The 23,937-nt window shown below is 44.2% G+C and overlaps 1 protein-coding gene across 1 annotated transcript in view; it reads left to right on the forward strand.

Moving 5' to 3' along the window:
• SCN11A (sodium voltage-gated channel alpha subunit 11) overlaps positions 1 to 23,937 on the forward strand; it is a 92,494-nt gene that overhangs the window by 50,352 nt on the left and 18,205 nt on the right. The window contains exons 15-22 of the mRNA XM_049870798.1: positions 1,867 to 2,298; positions 9,705 to 9,815; positions 10,549 to 10,663; positions 12,945 to 13,099; positions 16,040 to 16,213; positions 20,411 to 20,512; positions 20,978 to 21,247; positions 21,847 to 21,900. Of these exons, the coding sequence (XP_049726755.1) occupies positions 1,867 to 2,298; positions 9,705 to 9,815; positions 10,549 to 10,663; positions 12,945 to 13,099; positions 16,040 to 16,213; positions 20,411 to 20,512; positions 20,978 to 21,247; positions 21,847 to 21,900 (1,413 nt within the window). The remainder of the gene's footprint in view (positions 1 to 1,866; positions 2,299 to 9,704; positions 9,816 to 10,548; positions 10,664 to 12,944; positions 13,100 to 16,039; positions 16,214 to 20,410; positions 20,513 to 20,977; positions 21,248 to 21,846; positions 21,901 to 23,937) is intronic.

Genomic DNA, 23,937 nt, shown 5'->3' on the forward strand with positions numbered 1-23,937 from the left:
GGCGGTCTCCTTCGGTGAAGATTTCAGCCGAGGAAACAGTTCTCCTCTGTGACACGTGGGGTCGCCATGACTCAGAATCGACTAGATGGCAACTATGACTCAGAATCGACTAGATGGCAGCCATGACTCAGAATCGACTAGATGGCAACGAGTTTGTTTGTTTTTTAAACTAGGCGTAGACCAGTGAGGATATGAAGAGACAGGAGACACAGGATTCTTGAGCACAAGACCTTCAAAATCAAGTTGGGACTATGGTGTAAATGTAGTTAACCATCTACACGTGATAGCTTTATCCTAACCAGTTGCCATCGAGTCGATCACAGCTCATGGGGACCCCGTGTGTGCCAGAGTAGAACTGCTCCATAGGGGTTTCCATCGCTGATTTTTTGGAAGTAAATGGCCAGATCTCTCTTCGAGGCACCTCTGGGTGGGTTTGAACCACCAACCTTCTGGTTAGCGGTCAAGCGTGTTGACCATTTGTGTCACCCAAAGACACCAGCTTTATCCTAAGTACCTAATAAATGGCTGTTGTGGATTGAATTGTGTCCCCACTGCCACCCCCACCCCCGGTACCTGTAAATGTGGCCTTACTTGGCAATAGGGTCTTTGCAGATGGAATCAAGTTAAGATGAGGTCACAATGGATTAGGGTGAGCCCCAAATCCAATGACAGGCATCCTTATAAGAAGAAAAGACAGACAGACAGACAGATGCACACACACAGGGGAGAAGGTCACGTGAAGATGGAGGCAAAGATTGGAATGACGCGCCTCCCAGCCAACAAGTGCTAAGGATTGCGAGGAACTGCCAGAAGCTAGGAAGAGGCAAGAAAGGATCTTCCCCTAGAACCTTTAGAAGGAGTCCGGCCCTGCCGACGCCTTGAAATCAGACTTCCAGCCTCCAGAACTGTGAGACAGTAAATTCCTGTTGTCTTAAGCTGCTCATTTTGTGGTGCTTTGTTATGGTGGCCCTCGGAAATGAGTGCAGTGGTGTAGACAGCGACACACAAGTCCAGAGGAGCAGGTCATCCCCGACGGGAGGGGAAGGAGCGTGGATAAAGGGTTTTTGGAAAATCTGGTACTTGAGAAGGACTTAGCCAGAGGAGACTGAGAGGAGACCTTAACCTCCAGAGGTGGAAGTTTTCATTGTGAAGCTGAGGAACAGTGACAAGACCCCTTCATGCCCACGAGACCCTTCTGTCTGAAGGCTGGTGAGAGTCACAAACAAAGGAATGTTTCACAAAGGTAATGGAGATGAATTGGAGGCTGCTGGGATAATCTGAATTTCAAGTGGCATGTGATTCAATAGAGGAGTGGCAGATTTGGTCCAACCCTCTCTGCTTGTCCTCAATACCTCACAGAGTTTAGGGCTGCGGGACACACACCACAACATACACCATCCCCCAAATCGTGCAGACAGGAGAGAGGACTACACAGCGACCTTGGATATCAGATTCACATCCCTGTGGAAAATTCCAGCCAAAATTCAAGCTCATGGTCCTGGCCAATCCCCAGGGAATGTACACTTTTGATTTTGCCACATCCCATCCGTTTCTGCTTTCCCGTGGCCAGGGACTGCATGGCCATGTTGCTTATGTGTAGACAAGCTGGATTTGGCTGTTTGTACCCTTTTCACTTTGGTTTTTCTTTCATCTCATCTTGCTGTCTCTATTTCTTCCCCAGTCTTCTCTCTTTTTACTCATTTTATAGATGAGCTTTCACAGTAGACAGAGGACACAGAGCTGTCGTTTGGCTCTGTTTTGGGTCTTGGGAGAAAGTTGTCCTAGAAATCTACAGTATCCTTTCCTTTGCTAACTTTTCCATTCTCCTTGCCGCCCCCCACCCCCCACCGTCCCCACCCTTTTCAGGTGCTCAACCTCTTCATTGCCCTTCTGCTCAATTCCTTCAGCAACGAGGAGAGAGACGGAAACTCGGAAGAAGGGGCCAAAAAAACCAAAGTCCAGCTGGCCCTCTCTCGGTTCCACCAGGCTTTTTGTTTTGTGATGCATACTCTTAGACATTTCTTTTGCCACTGGTGCAGGAGGCCAAACTTACCAAGGCAAAAAGAGCTTATAGGAAGCCCTGCTTCCAGGAGCAAAGACATCATTCCCCTGGTCATAGAGACAAAAATAGGCCCAGAGACCGGGGAGGAGTTTGGTGCACTGACCTCTCCACGAAAGGCCATTGATGATGGATATGAATGGACTCGGCTGGCCCCACTTGCAGAGGAAGAATATGACATCGAATCTCCTGATGAAGATAATGTACACCCTGACACACAACCTGAGACCGCGAAACAGGTAGGGAGGCTCACGTATAGACTTCGAGGTCATACGGAACTGGAGTTACCTTGGGACTGACTGCCTGCCCTGCTCGCAGCACTGTGCTGGGCTAAGAGGGGTATAAGACGTGGTAGCTGCCCGCAATGCCGTCGACATTTGTTTGCCAACCTCACCCTTACGAAATTATCTCTAGGAGGGAGGGCATGGTCGGCAAACAAAGTAGAAGGTGCACAATATTTGCATAAAGTGGTTATCATGGCTCCGCACACATGGTACAGAGAGGAGGTGTCTGAGGAGCTCAGAGGGGGGCAGGATGAGAGTGGGCTGGGGCCACAGGGGAAACATGTCCCCTTGGCTAAGCCTGAAAGAGGTATAGTCTTGATGAAGCGTAGTGTTTGGATTGGCTGAAAGGTGAGGGAGTGCGGTGAGTGAAGGGAACCTAGTTGCCTCCCAGTCAACTCCAATTCATGGTGACCCCAAGTGTGTCAGAGTAGAACTGTGCTCCATAGAGTTTTCAATGGCTGATTTTTTGGAAGTAGATCATCAGGCACTTTCTTCTGCTATGCGAATAGGTGGATTCAAACAGCCAACCTTATAGATTGTAACCAAGCACAAACTGTTTGCACCACCCAGAAGTGAAGGGGATAGCATGCAAAAGGAGACAGTAGTGTGAGCAAACTGTCTCTTCAGGGACCAGTGGTGTGCTCTTGGGTGAGGGGCAGTGGAAGATGAGGGCTGCCAGGGAATGGGGAGGTGATGGACACCCTAAATAAATGACTGGGGACTGGGGACTTGGTTCTGAATGCACCAGGAGCTATTCATGTATGCTCAGCAGAGCAGTGCGTCGATTAGAAACATTTATTTACCTGCCAAAGAGGGTTGTCTCTTTTTTAATAGTAAGTTTTTGTTTTGATATAGTTTGAAAAGTACAGAAAAGCACAAGAAACTCCCCTAAACCCTTTACCCTGATTCAGCGATTGGTAGCATCCTCTGTTGCTCCGTGTCTCTCTGTATCTGTCTGCTAATTCCTATGATTAGATTCAGGTCACGCATTTGGCAGGAACACCAAGAAGTCAAGTGATGCCTTCCCAGGGCATCTTTCAAGCAGATGCAGGACCCTAATTTGTTCCACTCCTGGAGATGTCAACTTTGATCCCTTGGTTAAGGTGGTGTCCCCAGGTTTCTTCACCATAAAGTTACCATTTTCCCTTTTGTAATTAATGAGTATCTTGAAAAAAAATTTTTTTGTGTGGGGAGATGTTGTTTCTCGTCAAACTTTCACCCACAGTTTTAACATCTATTGACAATTTTTGCCTAAAATAATTAATACCATGGCAGTTGTCAAAGGTGGTTTTCTAAATCCCATCACTTCATCCACATTTATTAGTTGGAATCCTGCGGTAAAGTAGAATTTATGTACGCTGGAATGTACACATTTTAAGTGTATTATCTGACGAGTTTTGACACGTAACCTGCATCCGTACAGAGATATAAAAGATTTCCGTCACCTCTTCCCAGACTGCTCCAGGGGGCCACCCCTTTTTTAATTTTTTGCCATAGATTCCTTTTTCGTTTTTGAAAGACTTCATATGAATGGGATACTATATACTATTTCATAGCTGGCCTTTGTTGCTCCCCCAATGTCTGTGAGATTAACCCATGTTACTGACTTGTTCTGTTTATTGCTGAGTAATAACCCTTTATCTGACTGTACCACAGTTTGTTTACCCGTTCTCCTGTCGAGTGACTGTTCCCAGTATTTGGTTATTATGAATAAATTTGCCATGAACATTCTCTGTACAAGGCTTTTTTGGGAGACATATGTTTTCACTTCTCTTGGGTAAATAGCTAGGAGTTGAGTACCTGGGCTCTACAGTAGGTGTGTGTTTAACTTTGTAAAAACAAACAAACTAACAAAACTAACAGTTTTGCGAAGTTGTTGAACCATTTTACGCTCATGTTCGCAATATATTGGTGTTCTCATTGCACCACATTTTACCAGTGATTTTTTTTTTGAGGGGGGGTAAATTTCGGCGTTTCCAGAGAGTGTTTAGTGGTATCTTGTAGTTTTAATGTAAGTGCCGTTAATCACTAATGATGTTCAACTCTTTTCATGTGCTTGTTGGACATTCATACAGCTTCCTTTGTGAAGTGCCAATTCAAGCTTTTTTGCCTATTTTTTTTTAAAGTTGAATTATCTTCTTTATTACTGAGTTGTTCTTTGGATACAAGTCCTTTGTTAGATATATGTACTGAAAATATTTTCTTTCAAACTGTGGCTTGACTATTCATTTTTTTTTAAAGCTGTCTTTTTGGTTTTGATGAACGGAAGTTTTTAATTTTCATGAAATATAATTTATGAACATTTTCTTTTATGGTTTTTGCTTCCCATGGCCTAAGAACTCTGCCTACCCTCAGGTGGCAAAGCTGTCACTCTGTCATCCTTTCTAGAAGTTTCATAGTTTTAGCTCTTATACTTAGGGGTATGATCTACCTCACATTAACTTTTGTGTATGATGTGAAGTAGGGATACGGCTCTTTTTTTTTTTTAATTGTGTTAAATATATAAATAACAACATTTGCAGTTAAGGTTCATTTTTAAACTCAACTTTATTGCTGTATAATTTATATGCAATAAAATGTATCAATTTTAAGAGTACAGCTCAGTTTGAGGAATGAATGCACCCACATACTCACCACCACAAGCTGGAGAGACAGAAACTTCTCTTCCGCACCTTTCTAGCCAATGGCCTTCCCCAGCCACAGCCATGAGCAGCCCTGCTTCTGCTTTCCTTTGCTACAGATCAGATAGGCCTTTTCTAGAGCTTCATGTAAGTGAAATTTTACATTGTGTATTATTTTGTAACAAGCTTCTTTTGCTCAGCATAATTATTTTGAGGTTTATAAGTGTTTTTGCATATATGAATGTCTTAGTTTTCTAGTACCGTTATCAAAGAAATACCACAAATGGATGGCTTTAACAAAGAGAAATTTATTCTCTCACAATCTAGTAGGTTACAAGTCCAAATTCAGGGCGTCAGCTCCAGGGGAAGGCTTTCTCTCTCTGTGGGCTCTGGAGGAAGGTCCTTGCCTCAATCTTCCCCTGGTCGAGGAGCATCTCAGGCGCAGGGACCCCGAGTCCAAAGGGCGTGCACTGCCCCCAGTGCTGCTTTCTTGGTGGTATGAGATCCCCAACTCTCTGCTTGCTTCCCTTTCCTTTTATCTCTTGAGAAATAAAAGGTGGTACAGGCCTCACCCCAGGGAAACTTCCTTTACTGTGAATCAGGGAGGTGACCTGAGTAAGGGTGGTGTTAACAATCCCACCCTAATAATCCTTTCAACATAAAATCACAATCACAAAATGGAGGACAGCCACACATGGCCGAACCAAGTTGATACACACATTTTTAGGGGGACGTAATTCAGTCCATGACCGTGAACATTCACATATAAATACACATTTGTATGAACACATGTTTCTGTTTCTCTTGGGTAAATACCTAGGAGTTTGATTGTTGGATTGTTCCGCAACTCTATGTTTAGCTTGATGTGAAATTGCCAAACCGTCTTCCAGAGTGGATGTAACATGTTGTATTCCCTCGGGCAATGTATGAAAGCTGCATTTGCTCCACACCCTTGACGACCTTTAGTTGTTTCTGCCTTTTTAATTTTAACCACGCGAGTGGGCGTGGAGTGGCATCTCATCATGGCTGTAGTTTTCATCTCTCTGATCAGTAAAGATGGCGCACATTTTTTTCATGTGCCTCTTGGCCGTTCACATACCTTCACTGGTGAATGTCTGTTGTCCATTTTTATTGAGGGATTTGTCTTCTTATTATTGAGTTGTAAGCATTCATTACATATTCTGAATACAAGGCCTTTGTCTGATATGTGTGTTGTACATGTTTTCTACTAGTCTGTAGCTTGCCTTTTTATTTTCTTGGTGGTGTCTTTCAATGCACAATAGTTTTTTATTTCAATGAAGCATAATTTATCAAAATCCCTCCTACGTTTCATGGTTTTATTTCCTTCCTAAGAAACCTTTGTATACCCCAAGACAGAAAAGATTTTCCCATATGTTTTGTTTTAGAATTTCATAGGTTTAACTCTCAGGTTCGAATACATAATTCCTTTCATTTTAATTTCTGTATGTGCTGTGAGTTCCCCGGTAGATACACCCAGTGACTCCAGCACCAAGTATTGAAAGGTCTGTTCTTCTCCCAGTGGATCAATTGGTATCTTTGTCAAAAATCAATCAGCCGTCTATATTCAGGTCTGGTTCTGGACTCTCTTCTGTTTCATGGATCTATCTTTATCAGGCTGTTTTGGCTGTTGTGGGACCTTTGCATTTGCCTATGCATTTTAAAATCAGTTTATCAAATTTTCACAAAAAAGGTGGTATGATCCCACTTACGTGAAATATCTAGAATAGGCAAATACCTAGAGACCAAAGTTAATTAGTGGTTATCAGGGATGGAAAGGAGGAGAAAGAGTCAGTGCTTAGGGGACACTGAGCTTAGAGGTGATGGAAAAATCTGGAAACAGATAGTGGTGACGGCTGTACAACGTGATAGATGTAATTAATGTCACCGAATGGTACATGTAAGAAATGTTGAAATAGCCAACAGTTTCGTTATATATATACTCGACACGATTAAAAAGAAGGCTGCTAGGGTCTTGGTTGGGGTCTCATTGAACGCATGGTCACTTAATAAACAACGGGCAACTTAATGATGTTGTCTTCTGATTCTTGAGAGGCGTCTCTCTCCACTTACGTGGATCTCCTTTAATTTACCTTAGGTAACGCTTTGTAGTTTTCAGTGTACAAGTCTTGACATATTTGGATAAATCTATCCCTAAATAGTTAATGTTTTTATGCTATTGTGTCACTTTTAATTGTCAATTTCCAGATTTTATTATTAGTATATAAAAATGCGGTTAACATTTCTATATTAACCTTATATCCTGCAACTTTGGTAAACTGACATTAATTCTAACAGCTTTTTTTTTTTTTCTGAGATTCCTTAGGATTTTCTGTGTATACAGTTATTCCATCTGTGACTAAAGAAAGTTCTTTCTTTTCGACCTGAATTATTTTTCCCCTGCCTTGTTAGACTGGTTAGGGCCTACGGTATCACACTGAATAGAGTGGTGAGAGTGGGTGTCTTGCCTTGATCCTGATCTTAGGTAGAAATCGTGAAGTCTTCCACCATTAAGTAGGATCTTAGCTGAGGAAGTTTTTTGAGTTTTTTTTTTTTTTTTAATTTTGAATGTATATTGAATTTTCCGAAATAAATTCTCTGCATCTGTTAGACAATCCTGTGGGTTTTTGTTTATTCTGAGTGCTAAATCACCTTTGCTTTCCTTGGATTAGCGTGCTGGCTATGGCATATTCTCCTTTTACACATACCTGGCTGCTTGAGTGTCCTGTTTGGGGAAGTGTCTGTTCATGTCCGTCTTAGTCCTCTGGTGCCGCTATAACAGAAATGCCACAGTGGATGGCCTTTATCCTCTCACAGTTGAGGCAGCTAAAAGTCCCAGTTCAGGGTGCCAGCCCTAGGGGAAGGCTTTCTGTCTCTGTTGGCTCTGGGGAAAGGTCCTTGTCTCCTTTCAGCATCTGTGGGCCTGGTGTTCCTTAGAGATCTCCGTGTGTCTTCACTTAACAGGTTACAAGTCAGGATCAGAAACGACTCAGGATACAGTTCTTTGGTCAGGACGGCTTCTCAGCCATGTCTGCAGACGGGAGTCCCTCTCTCTCTCTCTCTCTGTATTTCTGTCTCACTCAGCCCTCAGCCATCGGCCCTTTGGCCCCTCAGGCCAGCCAGCCCTCTGCTCAGGCAGGTGTTAACAAAGCTCTTTTGCTCTGCCAACAAGTGCCTGGAGGCACCCCACTCAGCCAGCAAGCCTCCTGCCTGAAGGTGCTCAGGTCCCTTGCTCTGTGGGTTGGCACACCCACTGTGCCGACCCCGGCTAGTCTCCTGGTACTGCTGCTGCTAGTTCTCTGTTGCAGCTTCCCCCCATCTTACACTGTCTTCAGTGTTACAGCTCTCTGTCTCCTGGGTCTAGGAGGTTCTCGGTACAGGGACCCGGGGTTCAAAGGATGCCCTTCACTCCTGGCTCTTCTTTTTTGGTGGTGGTGAGGTCCCTTCCTCTCTGCTCACTTCTCTCTCCTTTTATTTCTTGTAGACAAAAGGTGTGATCCAAGCAAGGATGTGACTTGAGTAAGGCCAGTGCTGTGACCTTACTAAAGGGTGTGACTCAGGGTATACCTGCACTAATCCTGCCTCGTTACATAGGGAGGTTGAGGATTTACTTTATTTTTATGTTCTGTTTTGGGTCCATAGAGATGTTTACCTGCTTGTGTATGTGTGTGTGTGTGCCATTGTCTTCTTGTGTGTGTGTGTCATTGTCTACTTGTGTGTTTGTGAGCCATCGTCTACTTGTGTATGTGTGCTGTTGTCTTCTTGGATGTATGTGTGTGTGCCATTGTCTACTTGTGTGTGTGTGTAACTCTATATATTCAAAGTAGAGAAGTGTTCTGAAATCATAGCCTTATGAGTCAAATTCACAGAAACTCTCACAAAGACTGTAGGATGAACCCTCACTTAAGTTGAGACTTAGCACATCCTTCCTGGGTATTCTCAGAGGCCATAAGACCGAATTTCTTTTACATTTTGAATGTAGCAATATATTTTCATATTTTCTTTTAGGTCTTGGAGCCTGGTGGTACAGTGGTTAAGAGCTTGGCTGCTAACCAAAAGATTGGCAGTTCAAATTCACCAGCCTCCTTGGATACTCTATGGGACAATTCTACTCTATCCCACAGGGTTGCTATGAGTCAGAATCGACGCGACGGCAACGGGTTTTTGTTTTATGCCTTTTGGTCTCTCATTTTGCTAAGGAAACCCTTCTGTACTTCAAAGGGTAAAAAATTATTTTCCAAATTTTTTTCTAACACTTTCTCATTTATTTTTATAATATCAAAATATCAAATGATAATGGATTTTATTTTTATTCTATTCTGGCACAGTATTATTTGGAGGAGATAGCTAATTTTATCATTTATTAAATAATTTATTATTTAGCAATTGAAAGGGCACATTTTGAAAATATATCAGATACCCATATGTTTCATGTCTTTTTATCTTCCTCTGATTTATTTGTAAATTTTACACCAGAACCATGCTGTTTTGATTATATGACTTTTCAGTAAGTTTCAGTATCTGTTTCCTGTAGTAGTTTTCCCAGAATGATGTCACAGTAAGTTTTTACAAGAGCAGTTCTAAGAAGTAAAAAGAGAATGGGTTATAACGTCACAGATTACTCTCATGACAAACAAAACTCCAAATAGAATTTAGGCTTTTTCATCACAGGTGAGATGCCCAGGAAGAATATTAACTTTGTTTTGGGCTTCTCTGTGTCAGGCCTATGAACTCCATCAGAAAACCCTGAAGTCTTCCAGCCCAGAAGTTCAAAGCGTGGAAATTGACGTGTTCCCTGAAGATGAGCAGGCGACAGTACACAATCCCCGAAAGGTAACCCCCCAGGGTGTTGTCTGAAGGAACACGTGGTTGATCCACGCGCCTTCTCCGGGATAGCCATTACAGAGAAATGCCGGGATTGATGTGAAGAAAACTGCTGCAAGTGGGTCTTCAGCCAAGGTCTGGGCCAGGGTTCCTCCGCCTCGGTCCCGTGACATTTTGGGCAAGGTAGTTCCTTGCTGCAGTGGCTGCCACATGTGATGTGAAGGCTGTTCAGCAGCATCTGTGGCTTATCAACTAAATGCGAATAGAGCTCCCCTGCTGTGATGATGAAAAAACGTCTCCAGATGGTGTCAAAGTGCACTCGGGCGGCGGGGAGCAAAATCCACCCTGGTTGAGAACTGCTGGTCTAGACAGATCATGCCACGAGTTGGGATAGCTGAAAATTGCAATCCCAGGAAAGTGGCCTTTTCCACATGGCCTGGCTTCTCTACTGGGGTTAGGCAGCCTATCAGGGGTGTGGCTTGTAGGGAAGAAAAGGTGAAGTTATCGTGTCTTCATTTGCCTTTCCTCGGTCAAGGAAGAACAGTTAGAGAATTCTTTGCTGAAGTCAGAGCACTTAGCGAAGGACCCAACAGGGCACTCTTCCCAACACCTCTTGCGCCTAGAAGCCTATGTCTGGCTAGATGTGTCTCTAACAAGCCTAATGATGAAGAATTAGGTACTACCAAGGTGAGAGAGGGTCTTGGTAAATGACTCTGTCCCTTTCCTCTGTTCTGATGTGCAGAAGTCTGATGCTACCAGTGTGCTATCCTACTGTAGCACCATTGATCCAGTAGATCCCTTTAGGTGGCTACCTGAAATGGTTCCCAAAAAGCAACCAGAGAGATGTTTGCCCAAAGGTAAGTGGCAGGATTTCTGTTCTTCACTGAAGCCCTGCAGCTTTGGGAGATGTCTTCTTTCTACTTCTACTGGGGAGAAAAGCAAAGATAGGTCGCTCACAGACTCTTGGGGACCAGTATCAGTTCCAGGAAGAGGCAATTTCAGGAAATTCTTGCTTCAGGTGGGCTCAACCTACATAGTTCACCAACCAGGACAGACACGCTAGAAAACTTTTCTAGGAGTCGCTCTGGGCCAACATGTCTGCCGCTTTGTATAGTCCCAATACATCCTCTGCCAGTATGTAGTTGAGGTTATGTACCAAGAGAACGCCATAGCCCAGGGTTGATGGGAGCCGTTGCTGAGCCTTCAGCTTGTCCCTTAAGATTCTTCTCTGGGAGGCAGGAGAGCACTGCAGTTAAGAATGTCGACTCTGGAGCTATCGACTCTGGAGCTACTGTCTACGCTCCCATTCTGACCTCTCCACTAGCTGTGTGACTTGCTCAAGTTACTTACCCTCTCTGTGCCTTATTTATAAATGGTGATAATAATAGTACCTGCTGCAAAGCACTGTTGTGAGTATTAAATGAGAATATAAATTGCTTTGAAGAGTGTCTGGCACAAAATTAGCAATCAATAAATGCAGCCTTTCCTGACTCTCTAAGTGGATGTAATGGCCCCTTCCCAGCTGTATTCATTATTTCCTGTATTCATTGTAGGGAATTTATTTGTGTCTGTCTCCTCCTCCCGCCCCCATGAGGCTCTTAAAAACAAAGTTAGTGGCTTATCCAGAATTGTATATCTAGTGTGAGCGCCTGGGTGCACAGATGTTAAATGCTCAACTTCTAGTCAAAGCTGTCGAACCCACCTGGAGACATCTTGGAAGATAGACCTGGCACTCTGCTTCTGAAAGGCCACAGCCTTGAAAACCCTATGGACCAGTTCTACTCTGCACACATGGGGTCACCATGAGTCAGAGTCAACTTGATGGCAACTAACAACGACATTTTTAGTGTGAGAATAGGACCTGGCCCAGATTATGGGCTCAACAAATGTTGACAAAGAAATAAATAAATGACTTAACAAATGAGTGAATGAATCTAAAAATTTTAAATTTCTCCATAAGTTTCGGGCTAAACTGGGCCCAGAAAGAACACCAGGAATGGGTTTCAAACTCATATTTTTGGTTGTTTGAAAACCCCATAGCTGCCCACAGGGAACAGAGGCCAGACTAGGGATTTCCAATAGACATGAGCTGGAATCAACTTGACCACAATGGACTTGGGTTTTTGGTTTTATGGTTCTCCTGACTTACATCTGGCCTGGTCCTTGAGGTATGCATAGGATGTCAATAGTGGAGATGGCAAAGAAAGGTGAGCTTTCTAGGAGAAGGGAGGAGTGGGATAAAAGACAGAAAAACAGTGTTTTAGGAAGAATAACCTACTGATGTTTTGAAAGATGGAGGGAGGAAAGGGTCAGAGTGAGAAGACCTCGCTACAGCTTAGGAAGAAGATGAGGAGGAACGGAGTGGAATGTTGTGACCACCATGAAGTAAGGGTCAGCAGGATTTGGGACAGGGGAGGGGGAGACAAGGTGGAAAGGTGATGCGATTCATGCTGAAGACTTGTGTGTTGAGAACAGATGCTCCGCTGTTTGTAAACAAGGCACCAATTGATCAAATTCTTCCATGTACAGCTTGGGTGGTTCACAAAGCCTGTACCTATCCTAGCTCATTCCCTGGAGTTCTTTGGATACTGTCTGTTTACTGTAGCCCCCTCTCCCCGCCCCCAAAAATTGTGACATAATAAGCAGCCACAAAACCTCAGTGGCATGCAATAATAAATGTTTATCGCTCATGTCTCTGTATGACTCAGCTGATCTAGGCTGGTATCTCTGTTGATTCATTCACACATGTGGTGTTGACTGGGGACCAGTTGGTCTAGCCTGGGCTCAACTGAGCAGCTTGGCTCTGCTCCACATCTCTATCATTCTCCTCCTGGAGCCTGTGGGCTAGCCCAGGTTTGCCCTTCTCATGGAGAGAGTGCAAGAGAGCAAGGAGAAACGTGCACGGTCTCGAGGCCTAGGCTCAGAGCTGGCACACTGTGACTTCCAATCCACTCTGTCGACCAAGTCAATGGCTGAGCCCAGATTCAAGTGTTCGGAAAAGAGACACAACTTCTTTAGTGGGAGGGACTGCAAAGTCACATGGCGAGGGTCATGTGTACAGGGAGGGGTGAAGAACTGGGGCTATTAATGGGATTTACCACAGAGACTAACGGTTGTGCCACCGCTGATTCCTCCCAGGCCTGGGTCACTGCTTTCCACGCTGCGGCATGGACAAGGGAAGGCCCCTCTGGGTCACGTGGTGGAAGCTGCGGAAGACCTGCTACCAAATAGTGAAGCACAGCTGGTTTGAGAGCTTTGTTATCTTTGTGATTCTGCTGAGCAGTGGGATGCTGGTAAATGACCGTGGTCTCATGGGGACATTGGGAATCAAGGCAACTGAGGGAGCTGTGTTTGGGCCTGTGGACGTGGGGAGAGCAGGCAGAAGTAGAATCTTTGCTGCTGGTTCCCCTTAGGGGTCAGGGTTTTTCACAATGTCTTCTAGAGTCATGCTCCCCCTGGGGCATCTCTAAGCTGAAGACACTTTCCCTGTGAGGAAGAGCTCCTGGAGTCTGGCCCTTGGGCCCAGGCCTGTCCACCTACCCCTCACTCTTGGAGGATTGCTAGCTATTTTCACTGAATCCTACATGTTTCCTCCTCTAGATCAGAAGTACACCTTCCCTCCCTTTTCCTGAAGGCCATAGTGCTGCTTCCTAAAATGTAAAATGCTAAGGGACAGGGCTCCATGGATGAGATTAGGATATACTAAGTTGCCTTGGCAGTTGCCATCACTCATGTTTCCTTGAGAAAAGGAACAAGGAGATACCATTTTCTGGGCATGACAGAGCCTTCCAGATAGAGGTGAAATCAGAAACCCCAGTGGGGTTGGGAAGTAACTCTGAATGTATCAGTTTCCGTAGGCATACTTTCTGCTCTCTCTCTCTCCTCACCTTTGGTCCTTCTCTATACAACTCCCCCCCCCACCTTCTTCCTTGGGGGACAGTATCTTCTCTCTTGTCACCTACACATCTCTTTCTCTCCCCCTCCCCTTCTATCTTGGTCTCTCCTTAAAATGACCATAATATAGAACTAAACTGTCTAACTCTTTGTCGTATCAAGTGAATGGCGTTCTGGGTTCTCCCTTATTGATTTAGAGTGACGGAGCACTTCACGGTAAGTCACTAGCAAATGGAAGGGACAAGGAAATGCTTTGCTCCCACACACCCTGTCTTTTCTGGTGGTGCTTCACACCTGTGTGACCTGTAGCTGGAAGAAGAGGAGCACATGCTGGGGCCCACCTGGGCCTGTGGTCCCCCTCTGTCCTCGCTGATCCGTTTACTGGAGCACAAATTATTCCTCAAACAAAACTAGCCCAAGGAGCTCCCTCAGTTAATTTTTATTTAACCCTTAGTCTAGGGTGCTGTCTACTCTTATTCAAGTGGTAGAGTTTCTCTCATTTATTTCACAAATGGTAATTGGTGTCTACCAAGCCTCGTGCTAGCCAGTAGAAAACAGCAATGTTGTTAACGGGTCCAGGCACATGCTCCGTGGTGCCATGGAATGGAAACTTACTATCAGAGACTTAACAGAGGGCACACAATCCCCACGTTCTCATCTTCAGAGAGCCAAGTGTAGGCTGAGCAGAGTGGGACTGAAAACAATGCAGAGGACTCCAGAAGGACCCAGTCCCTGTGTCACTATACTATTTACAGAGAAATGGGGACGTGAGACATTGAGTGCCCTTGGCACTGTCTGATGCTGTATGAATGAGCAGCGTCAACATCATTGGGAAGCTTGTCAGAAATGCAGTCTTGGGTCCATTCCAGATTTACTGAGTTAGAATCTGCATTGTAACAAGCTCCCGAGGTGACTTGGAGCTCATTAGGGTTTGGGAAGCCTTGGTCTAAGGAACTACATAATAACAGGAGCTTCTTGGAATAGGAAACAGCCTAGTTATAACATAGGGGCCTCCAAAGCTCAATTGCTGGTATCAGCCTGTTCTTCCATTGAGTTCAGATCTGCTGAGCCAGCTTGTTGCTCAGTTTCCAAAATGAGGGAGGAAATGAGCCTCCAACGCCATTCAGATTTGTCTCTTCCCAAAAGGCAAACAGACAAGCCCTTGACCTCCAGGAGCTTGGAGTCTAGTAGGGAAGACAGATAAAGTCCAGGCAATTATAGACCAGGGTCATAAATGATACACTCAGAGGAGCAGAGGGTGACATGGGGGCAGGTAGGATGGGGACCTAACCCAGTGTTGGTGGAGCAAGGACAGTTTCAAAGAGACAATGTCAGCTAAGTTGAGATCTAAAGGCTGACAAGGAGGTGGCAGAGGAGGAGGTGAAACGCCCACTTTGAAATTGGAAGAGAGACTGTTGAACTCTTTTGCATTCTTTTTTACCAGGGCCTGTGGGGGCTGTGGGATTCCCTTCGTTCCCTACAGCAGGATCAATTTCCTTCCTACAAGTCAGTGCCTTCAGTGTTGGCTCAAATGTCTGAGGCAGGCTGGCAGGGCCCCTTATATCCTTTCTTTCATCCTCAGTGACTCTTTAAAGGCCAGAACATACCGTAGTTATATAGACCCTGCAGAGTTGCACAAACATTTTGGGAGGGGAAAATGTTTGGAAGTAGCATGAAAAGGTTTGCTCTGAGAGCTGGGATGCCTCGTTTTTGTAATCACACTTATAAATGTTTAATATTCAAAGGAACGCACACTGGAAACTCTAGCCCAGAGTTTCCAAACTCTTTTGCATGTCATGGTGTACATATAAAGTGACCATATTTGCTGGGAACATTGCTGTAAATGGATGAGGCTGCTGGTGGTGGAAGACGAGGGTCTTAGGGTTAGCAGGATCTGGAGTGTGGGCTAGAGAGGCTGGACTTGGAATTGTAGGCAACGGAGAACCACTGAATAGAGCCTGTTGGGTTAGTAGGAGGTGAAAGAGAAAGAGTATGCCCCTGGCTGGTTCTGGAAAAATCATAATGTTGGCAAGAGCTGAAAGGATTAGAGAGTCCAGGAAATGGTGTGGTGAGACTGCAGGCAGGAGCTTCTGTATCCAGAGGAGTAGTGCTGAAAACTTGGGGGGCTACAGAAGTGCAGAAATGGGCCTTTCCTTCCCAATTTTCACTCACCCAAGGAATTGATCCCATTGGAAAAGTTCAGCCTTAGCACCTTTTAAGCAAAACCTTAATTACCAAGAAAGATACTAATTGGTTCACACAAGGAAGACAAATAAAAAACAAAGTCAGGAAGAAGGTCTGTACTCAACCCAGCCCAAGTCTATGCTTTATCATTTCAGGTATTTGAAGATATTCATCTTAAGGAACAACCCAAAATTCAAGCATTACTTAATTGTACTGACAGTATTTTCACATACATTTTTATCCTGGAGATGGGTCTGAAATGGGTGGCCTTTGGATTTAGCAAGTATTTCACCAGTGCCTGGTGCTGGCTGGATTTCATCATTGTGATTGTAAGTTTGTCATCTGTGTCCCATGCGGGTGGGGGTGGGGAGTGGGGATCATAGAGGAGCTACTTTTGCTGTGTCTCATATACTCACCCCTTCAGCATATTTTCCTTGCTGTCACTGCATCTTCACAGTGCTTGTAAGTACTTGTCATTTATTCAGCAGCTGCCCAACCTTCCCTGGGTTCTACCATAATATACTGCCCTTCGTGTGCTCATTACCCAGCCCCTTCCATGAGTGGCACTCATCCACTTCACTCCATAAGCACGGCTCGTGTCTGGTATACACCTAGAATACTTTTGAGTACCCTCCATTTTCACCTCTCCTTCAACTTTCCATTTCTTTTCAAGATATCTTAGAGCAGGTCAGGAGCTCACAATTTGGACTGCTCCCCATCTTGACTGTCAAGCAACATAAGAGGATTGTTCACACACATTCTCTCGTTCGGTCTGCATGACAGCATCCCAGATAAGCAGCGTTATACAGCACCTACCACCTTATAGATGAGGAAACCTGAAGCTCAGAGGATTAGCAACTCCTTTCAGGTCACAGAGTTGATAAGTGGTGAAGTCAGGATTCACACCTTAGCCAGAATGATGCTGAGGCTAATAATAGCAGTGTGGTGGTTGTTGCTGTTGTTATTTTTCAGTTGCCATCGAGTTGATTCTGACTCATGGTGACCCCATGTGTTGCAGGGCAGAGCTGCTCCATAGGGTTTTTAAGGCTGTGCCCTTTCAGAAGCACATCTCCAGGCACGTCTTCCAAGGCACCTCTGGGTGGGCTCGATTCACCAACCTTTTGGCTGGTAGTTGAGTACTTAACCATTTGCACCACCCAAAACCAAAACCTGAACCGTCGAGTTGCCGTTGAGTTGATTCCAACTCATACTGACCCTATAGACAGAGGATTTCCAAGGAGTGGCTGGTGGATTCGAACTGCCCGTCTTTTGGTTAGCAGCCTGAACTCTTAACCAGTGTGCTACCCTGGGCTACATTTATTGATGCTTTATGTGTGCCAGGTACTCTGCTGTGTGCTTCACATGCACCATCTCTTTTAGTTATCGCAGCCGTCTTGTGTGGTAGGTACTACTGTTTTTCCCATTTTCAGAGGAAGAAACTAAGTCACAAGAAGCTAAAAAACGTGTTCAAGACTAACCAAGTAGAAGTGGTGGAGAGAGACTCAAACTTAGCAAGTCTCACTCCAGAGCCCTTGATTTTAACATCTACACCCTTTCTAAGGAGCCCTGGTGGCACAGTGGTTAAAGTGCTCAGCTTCTAACCAGATTGATGGTTCAAACCTACCAGCCGCTCAGTGGGAGAAAGATATGGCAGTCTGCTTCCGCGAAGACTTACAGTGGTGGAAGCCCGATGGGGCAGTTCTACTCTGTCCTATAGGGTCAGTATGAATTGGAATCAACTCAATGGCAGTGGGTTTTTTTTTTCTTTTAGTACCCTTTGTACCAGAGATAATTAGTTAGACTTAGTCCCTGCTATGTAAGAAAGTAGATGCAACAGATACAAGAGCAAAAGTCTTGTCATTGGCCAACTCCGCTGAAGAACCATAATGTTATGATGGACACACAGAGGCCATGTGTGGTCTGAAAGGCATCAGTGCCATAGGAGCGCCAACAGGGATCAAAGAAAGGAACAAAAATATCCACATGTTTTTCAGTCCTATCAACCTCCAGAGTACAAGTCACTCTGTACCCATCATCTTATTAGATTACAATAAAAAACCTAAGTTAGGTGGAAAGACGATTGTTACCTCCATTCTAGGGGACTGTGGTTTACTGGAGAAAAGCCCTGGACTTAGGAGACCTAACTTGTCTGCTCTCATTCTGTCAAACCTTAAGCAAAGCATTTCCTCTCTTTTGACATTAGTTTTCACAAATGTAAAAATGAAGATGTGACTATAAATTACCCAAATACAAAATGAAAAGCATAAATACAGCAATAACCATTAAAAATACCAAAACGTTTCAAAACTACAGTCAAAAAAAAAAAGGGCACCAGGCCCAGATGGTTTTACAGACAAGTTAATCTGGATATTTTCCGAATTGTTACAAAGACTAGAAAAAGAGAAGAAGCTTGAAAACTTACTTAATAAGACAAGTATAACCTTGATTTAAAAAAAAATTAATAGAATAAGAAAAGAGAATGGTCAGCCTTTTTTATGAACAAAAATGAAAATCTTAAATAAAATGTTAGAAAATTGAATGCAACCATTTATTTAAAAATACATGAGACTAAGTTGGTTTATCCTAGGAAATCGAAGACTTCTCACCCTGAAGAGTGCAGTAGGGTGGGAAAGAAGCAAAAAAAAAAAAAAAAAAAACCACACCTGTTGTCATATGGCCAATTCCAACTCATAGTGACTCTGTAGAGTGGGAAAGGATGTGGGTGTTTTGTTTTGTTTTTTTAAATAATTTTTATTGTGCTTTAAGTGAAAGTTTACAAATCAAGTCAGTCTCTCACACAAAAACCCATATACACCTTGCTACATACTCCCAATTACTCTCCCCCAATGAGACAGGCCGCTCTCTCCCTCCACTCTCTTTTCGTGTCCATTTCGCCAGCTTCTAACCCCCTCCACCCTCTCATCTCCCCTCCAGGCAGGAGATGCCAACATAGTCTCAAGTATCCACCTGATCCAAGAAGCTCACTCCTCACCAGCATCCCTCTCCAACCCATTGTCCAGTCGAATCCATGTCTGAAGAGTTGGCTTCGGGAATGGTTCCTGTCCTGGGCCAACATAAGTTCTGGGGGCCATGACCACAGGGGTCCTTCTAGTCTCAGTCAGACCATTAAGTCTGGTCTTATGAGAATTTGGGGGTCTGCATCCCAAGAATGTGGGTGTTTTTATGTCTGAATATCTTATGTGCACCTCCCAGTTTGGTGGGACAGGAACTGGGGGATGAGGCTCTAAGTGAAAAAGTGTACAATGACTTTCTAGGAACACTTCTTCCCCACCAGTGACAGCAGTGATTTGGGAAAACTAGAAGAACTGCTAAGATTTGCCATCCTTTTCCCTCTAGCCAGGACCTAGGTAGATGGAGTATTTGTGGAAAACCTGCTTAAATAACTCTTCCAACAAATAACAATATGACAAAATACTTATTTAAAAAGCCAGTATACTATAAAAACCATCAAAATATTTTGAATTGATAATGATTTTAAAAAATTTAATTACAAATTTTAAAATCTTGTTATACTGTCATATTAACTCACTTAATTAACCCTCTTAACTTTCAAAATATTTACTACAATGGAGCTGGAAGAGTTAGTGTGGGATATTTTTAGATAATAATGAACTCTGATGTCAGCTTGTCAGGAGTATCACAATTCACTTCCTGTCCAGATGAGCAACTCCCCTTCCAAGTAGAGCCTCTGATGACTCCCTTTATAACCAATGACAATGGCTGAAGATCTGCAGAAAGTGGTCTTTGACTTAAGCTCAGCATGCTGTTAGATTTCTATTTCGTGTACTTATAGAGCTCTCCAAAACTCAGCCCTGTCTTTCTGGGGAAAAGTATGTTGGGAGAGAAAATTGCATTTAATTCCCCGAAAAGGAGCTATTTGAGTAAGGAGAAGTATTAACAAAGAATTTATTATTTATTGTAAATTTTTATTTTGATATCATTTCAAACTTACAGAAAATTTGCAAGAAATAGTATAAAGAACCCATTATGCTCTTTTTTGGGTATTCACCAATTGTTAACATTTTGCCCCATTTGTTTTGTCTTTTCCTCCCTCTAATTTTTTTCTAAACTAATTGAAATCAAGTTGCAGACATCGTGCCCCTTTGTCCCTGAACATTTCAGTATTTCCTAAGTCCAAGGACATTCTTTCACATAATTGCAGGAATTATCAAAGTTAGGAAATTTAACTTTGCATCAATACCACATTTATTATCACACCTCCCGGTTTTCCTTTAATATATCCATCCTTCCGCCTTTCGTCTTTCATTAAACAAGTCATGGAAATGCAGCATTCTCACCTTTCTGAGCGGTAGCTTTGCCAAACAAGGAGACTAACGGACCCTCCAGCTGCCCTCCCCTTTCCAGCAAGGTCTGACAGGCTAATATCTGGATAGTCCACATGGACACCACACGTTCTGCCTCCTCAGGATCAGGGCTCGGAATCCCCCACCAGCTTCCATAGGCGTGCTGTTAGGTGCAGTACCTGTGGCTTCTCTTCCTCGTAGGTCTCTGTGACCAGCCTCATCGACTTAAAGCCCTTAAAATCCTTCCGTACTCTGCGAGCACTGAGGCCCCTTCGTGCGCTGTCCCAGTTTGAAGGAATGAAGGTATGTTCTTCAGGCAGATAGGAGAAAGCTCAGCTAGCAAAGGAAAGATATTAGCTCCTCTTGGACTTGCATTTCCTTAAATTCCCAAGATTTTCCTGGGCTCCTTCCCACCCAGCTCGATACTTAGAATTTGACAGATGGAGGGAAGTCTAAGTCTATGGTCTCTACCCTAAGAGTTTCGGGGACAGCCAGGATGGGCTCTAGTCCCCCTCAGATCCTAAGGCAGGAGTCCCATACGCCCATCATTAGAGGACACTTCTCAGGTTATCCTCAGCGGCAGCAGAAAGGAAACACTATGGAGAACGTATGAGTCATCGAGCTGAGAGAGGTGGGGAGGGTGTGGAGAACGAAGGCATACCTTGAAGAAATCCAGCCTCACACAGTGGACCCAGCCTGGGGAGGTCAGGAGCTGGGTGACTCCTACACACCTCTTGGAATGTTTTTCTTCCATTTTGTTTCCTTAAGGTGGTGGTCAATGCTCTCATAGGTGCCATACCTGCCATTCTGAATGTTTTGCTTGTCTGCCTCATTTTCTGGCTGATATTTTGTATCCTGGGAGTAAGCTTGTTTTGTGGAAAATTTGAAAGATGCATTAATAAAACAGATATGAACTCAGTTATAGATTATGAAATCATTGCAAACAAAAGCCAGTGTGTCAGTAAAAATTTCTCCTGGGTCAACCTGGACGTGAACTTTGACAATGTGGGAATGGCTTACCTCGCTCTGCTGCAAGTGGTAAGTGTTGTTGGCACATTTTTTACTTAGAAGAACTATAAATCATTTCTCAGCTAATAAAAATAACCCTCATATGGGAGCCATTGCCCTCTAGAATTGCCCCCTACTGAACATCTCCAGGTGATATTCCTTTGAAGGTCTGTATGTCTCACCTTGTCCTACACGGCACCTTGCTCTCCAGAGCTCAGCCAGAGAGGGGTGGAACCTGAGATGCCAGGTCATCCATTAAAAAGGGTTCCCTGTTGAAGTCAGTCCCAGGTCAAACCAGAGTACCCAGGTCTTGGACAGACAGTACAGACACAAGTGACATCAGGGAAGAAGAGACAAGATTTAACCAGGGGAACAAAACAGTCTAAGCATCTCTAACAACTCTCCAAGGTAGAAATTTATTTTGGTTTAAAACTTTTATCTTGTGCAAATGAAGAAGAAAACCCATCCTTGAGCTCCCTTCTCCTGTCCTTTTATTTGGATATTCTGTCCTGAAGGGTGGGGCATTATCTTAAGTATATCTTCCCACTGGGCCTTGCTTGCTTTGCATGGCACGTGTCTGTGGACAGCAAGTGTACAACTACACTCATGTTTCTTTGCTTTTGTTGCAGGCAACATTTAAGGGCTGGACAGATATCATGTATGCAGCTGTTGATTTTAGAGGGGTGAGTTTGCGTTTTACCTACCGTGTGACAAAGCGCTGGGGTCAAATCAGGCACATCATGTCACGGATAGCCCAGAGCTTCCTGCATCCCAGTCCCAGTAGCCAGGGTTCTCCTTCTTGTTTTCCTTGGAACAAGGCACCATGAAGCAACACTGCTCAGTTAAAAAGGTTCTTATGTGTCCGTCAGTGAGAATCTGACACCCCCACTTACCCTAGAGTCTAGTCCTCTTTCACCATGACGACCAAGGAGAAACCACCCATGTAGGTGATGGAGCCAGAAGCAACAGAATCACAGGAGGCTTTGGTTTTCCTCTATCTCACCTCTTCTCCAAATAAGTGGACAGACAGAAGCCAACTTTCAAAGGGCACTTGCCCTTGGCTATGGGAAAACCTTAAGACTGGACTAAATCTGAGCAAGAAAGATCCTCCCATGGCCCAGGATCTCCAGAGACTGAAGGGTTTCTGGTGATTGCCAGCTGTTGAACTCTAGCTAAATAGAAAGTGATCAAGAGTTTACAAAGTTGGAAAAATACTCAGTAATCTCATCCATTTCTATTTCCCAGTTGGTAAAACTGAGAGATAAAGAAAGGGAGTTGCCCAAAGCCATCAAGTGAGCAAATGGTTGAGTCAAGGATGGAATCAGGATTGCTAAGGTTTTTCCTGTGGTAACACGTGTATGTGTTGTTTGAGAATCTGTAGTTGATTTCTGGTGCACAGTAAGTGTTCAATACATGTGAGCTGGCGGCAGGAATAGAGGTGTGTGAATAGTGCTATAGAAGTAGTGGAGATAATTTATTTTAAGACGATTGATGTGCACATTTCCTTTGTCTTTCTGAGTACGTGATTTTCACCCTAGTTTGCCTTAGGCATCCTTGAGGTGGTGATGAGGGGTGGGGAGGAGATCTTACCCAGATGTGTGGGAGAAGAGGTAATTGGCTTAAACATGCTGCCAGAGTGAGTGATGGGTAGGGGAGGTATGTGAAGGGCCCTAGCCCTGATGCCGGTCTTGGGATGTACTCGCTGGTGTATTCTGGCTTCTAGCTTGATGACCTTTGTCTGTGTAGTCACAGAGCATCCCGTTGGTCTTCTCAAATACTGAATCTGTGACTGGTGAAACCACGAACTATTCTCCACCTCAACAACTCCTGGCCTCAAGTAGAGGCTTTTTTTTTTGTTGTTGTTGTTGCCATATCTTCCACATGGTTCCCTGGCACAACAGTGTACTCCCTCTTCTTGGTTTGAGGCCCACCATGGCTATCACTTCCATGTCCAAGGCATGTGGGAACTGAGGGACATTCAAGAGACTAAGCTACGCTAGCCTCCTAACTAAGCCTGCCTGCCTGATAAATCCCAGGCCTTGCCAACACAGCCATCTCCTCCCAGAGAATCAGAAATGGAACACAAACCCCTTTCATACCCTCCATGTTCCCCTCAAATCACTGTAGACCCAGAGTGGGAGAATCAGGACATACTTCTCAGGTCTCCACTCTTCTCCATCCCCTGTTCCTTCTCCCACGGTTCCCTAGGGACAAGTTGGCAGGCTTTTGTCCTCTCCTACCCCTGTCTGAACATCTCAGGTCTCTGCTCTTCTCCATCCCCTGTGCCTTCTCCCACGGTTCTGTAGGGACAAGTTGGCAGGCTTTTGTCTTCTACTCCTATCTGAACCTCTCTGACACAAAACTCTATCCCTTCAAGCTGTCGATATACCAAAGAGGGACACAAAGGAATTTAAACACACCTATATCTCAAGGTGACAACCTAGTTTGCAAGACTATCTTATTTTAACTGTCAGATGCTGAACATTAGTTCTTTCTTTCTGCTACACCATTTCTGTAATAAGCATACCCTTTGCTCAAACAAATGGATACCTCAGGTCAGCTGAGACTAAGATCAGCTACTCTCTAAGGCAAAAGAGAAAAGTGGTATTTTCAAATTCTTACCTTGGTTACACTAGTATATATGATAGGTGTTGAATAGCAAGTATCGTAAATACATTCAACAGATGGCAGATTCATGAACGCTCACAGCTGTATCTTGG

This window comes from Elephas maximus, chromosome 27 (assembly GCF_024166365.1).
Source record: "Elephas maximus indicus isolate mEleMax1 chromosome 27, mEleMax1 primary haplotype, whole genome shotgun sequence".
Classification (NCBI taxonomy): domain Eukaryota; kingdom Metazoa; phylum Chordata; class Mammalia; order Proboscidea; family Elephantidae; genus Elephas; species Elephas maximus.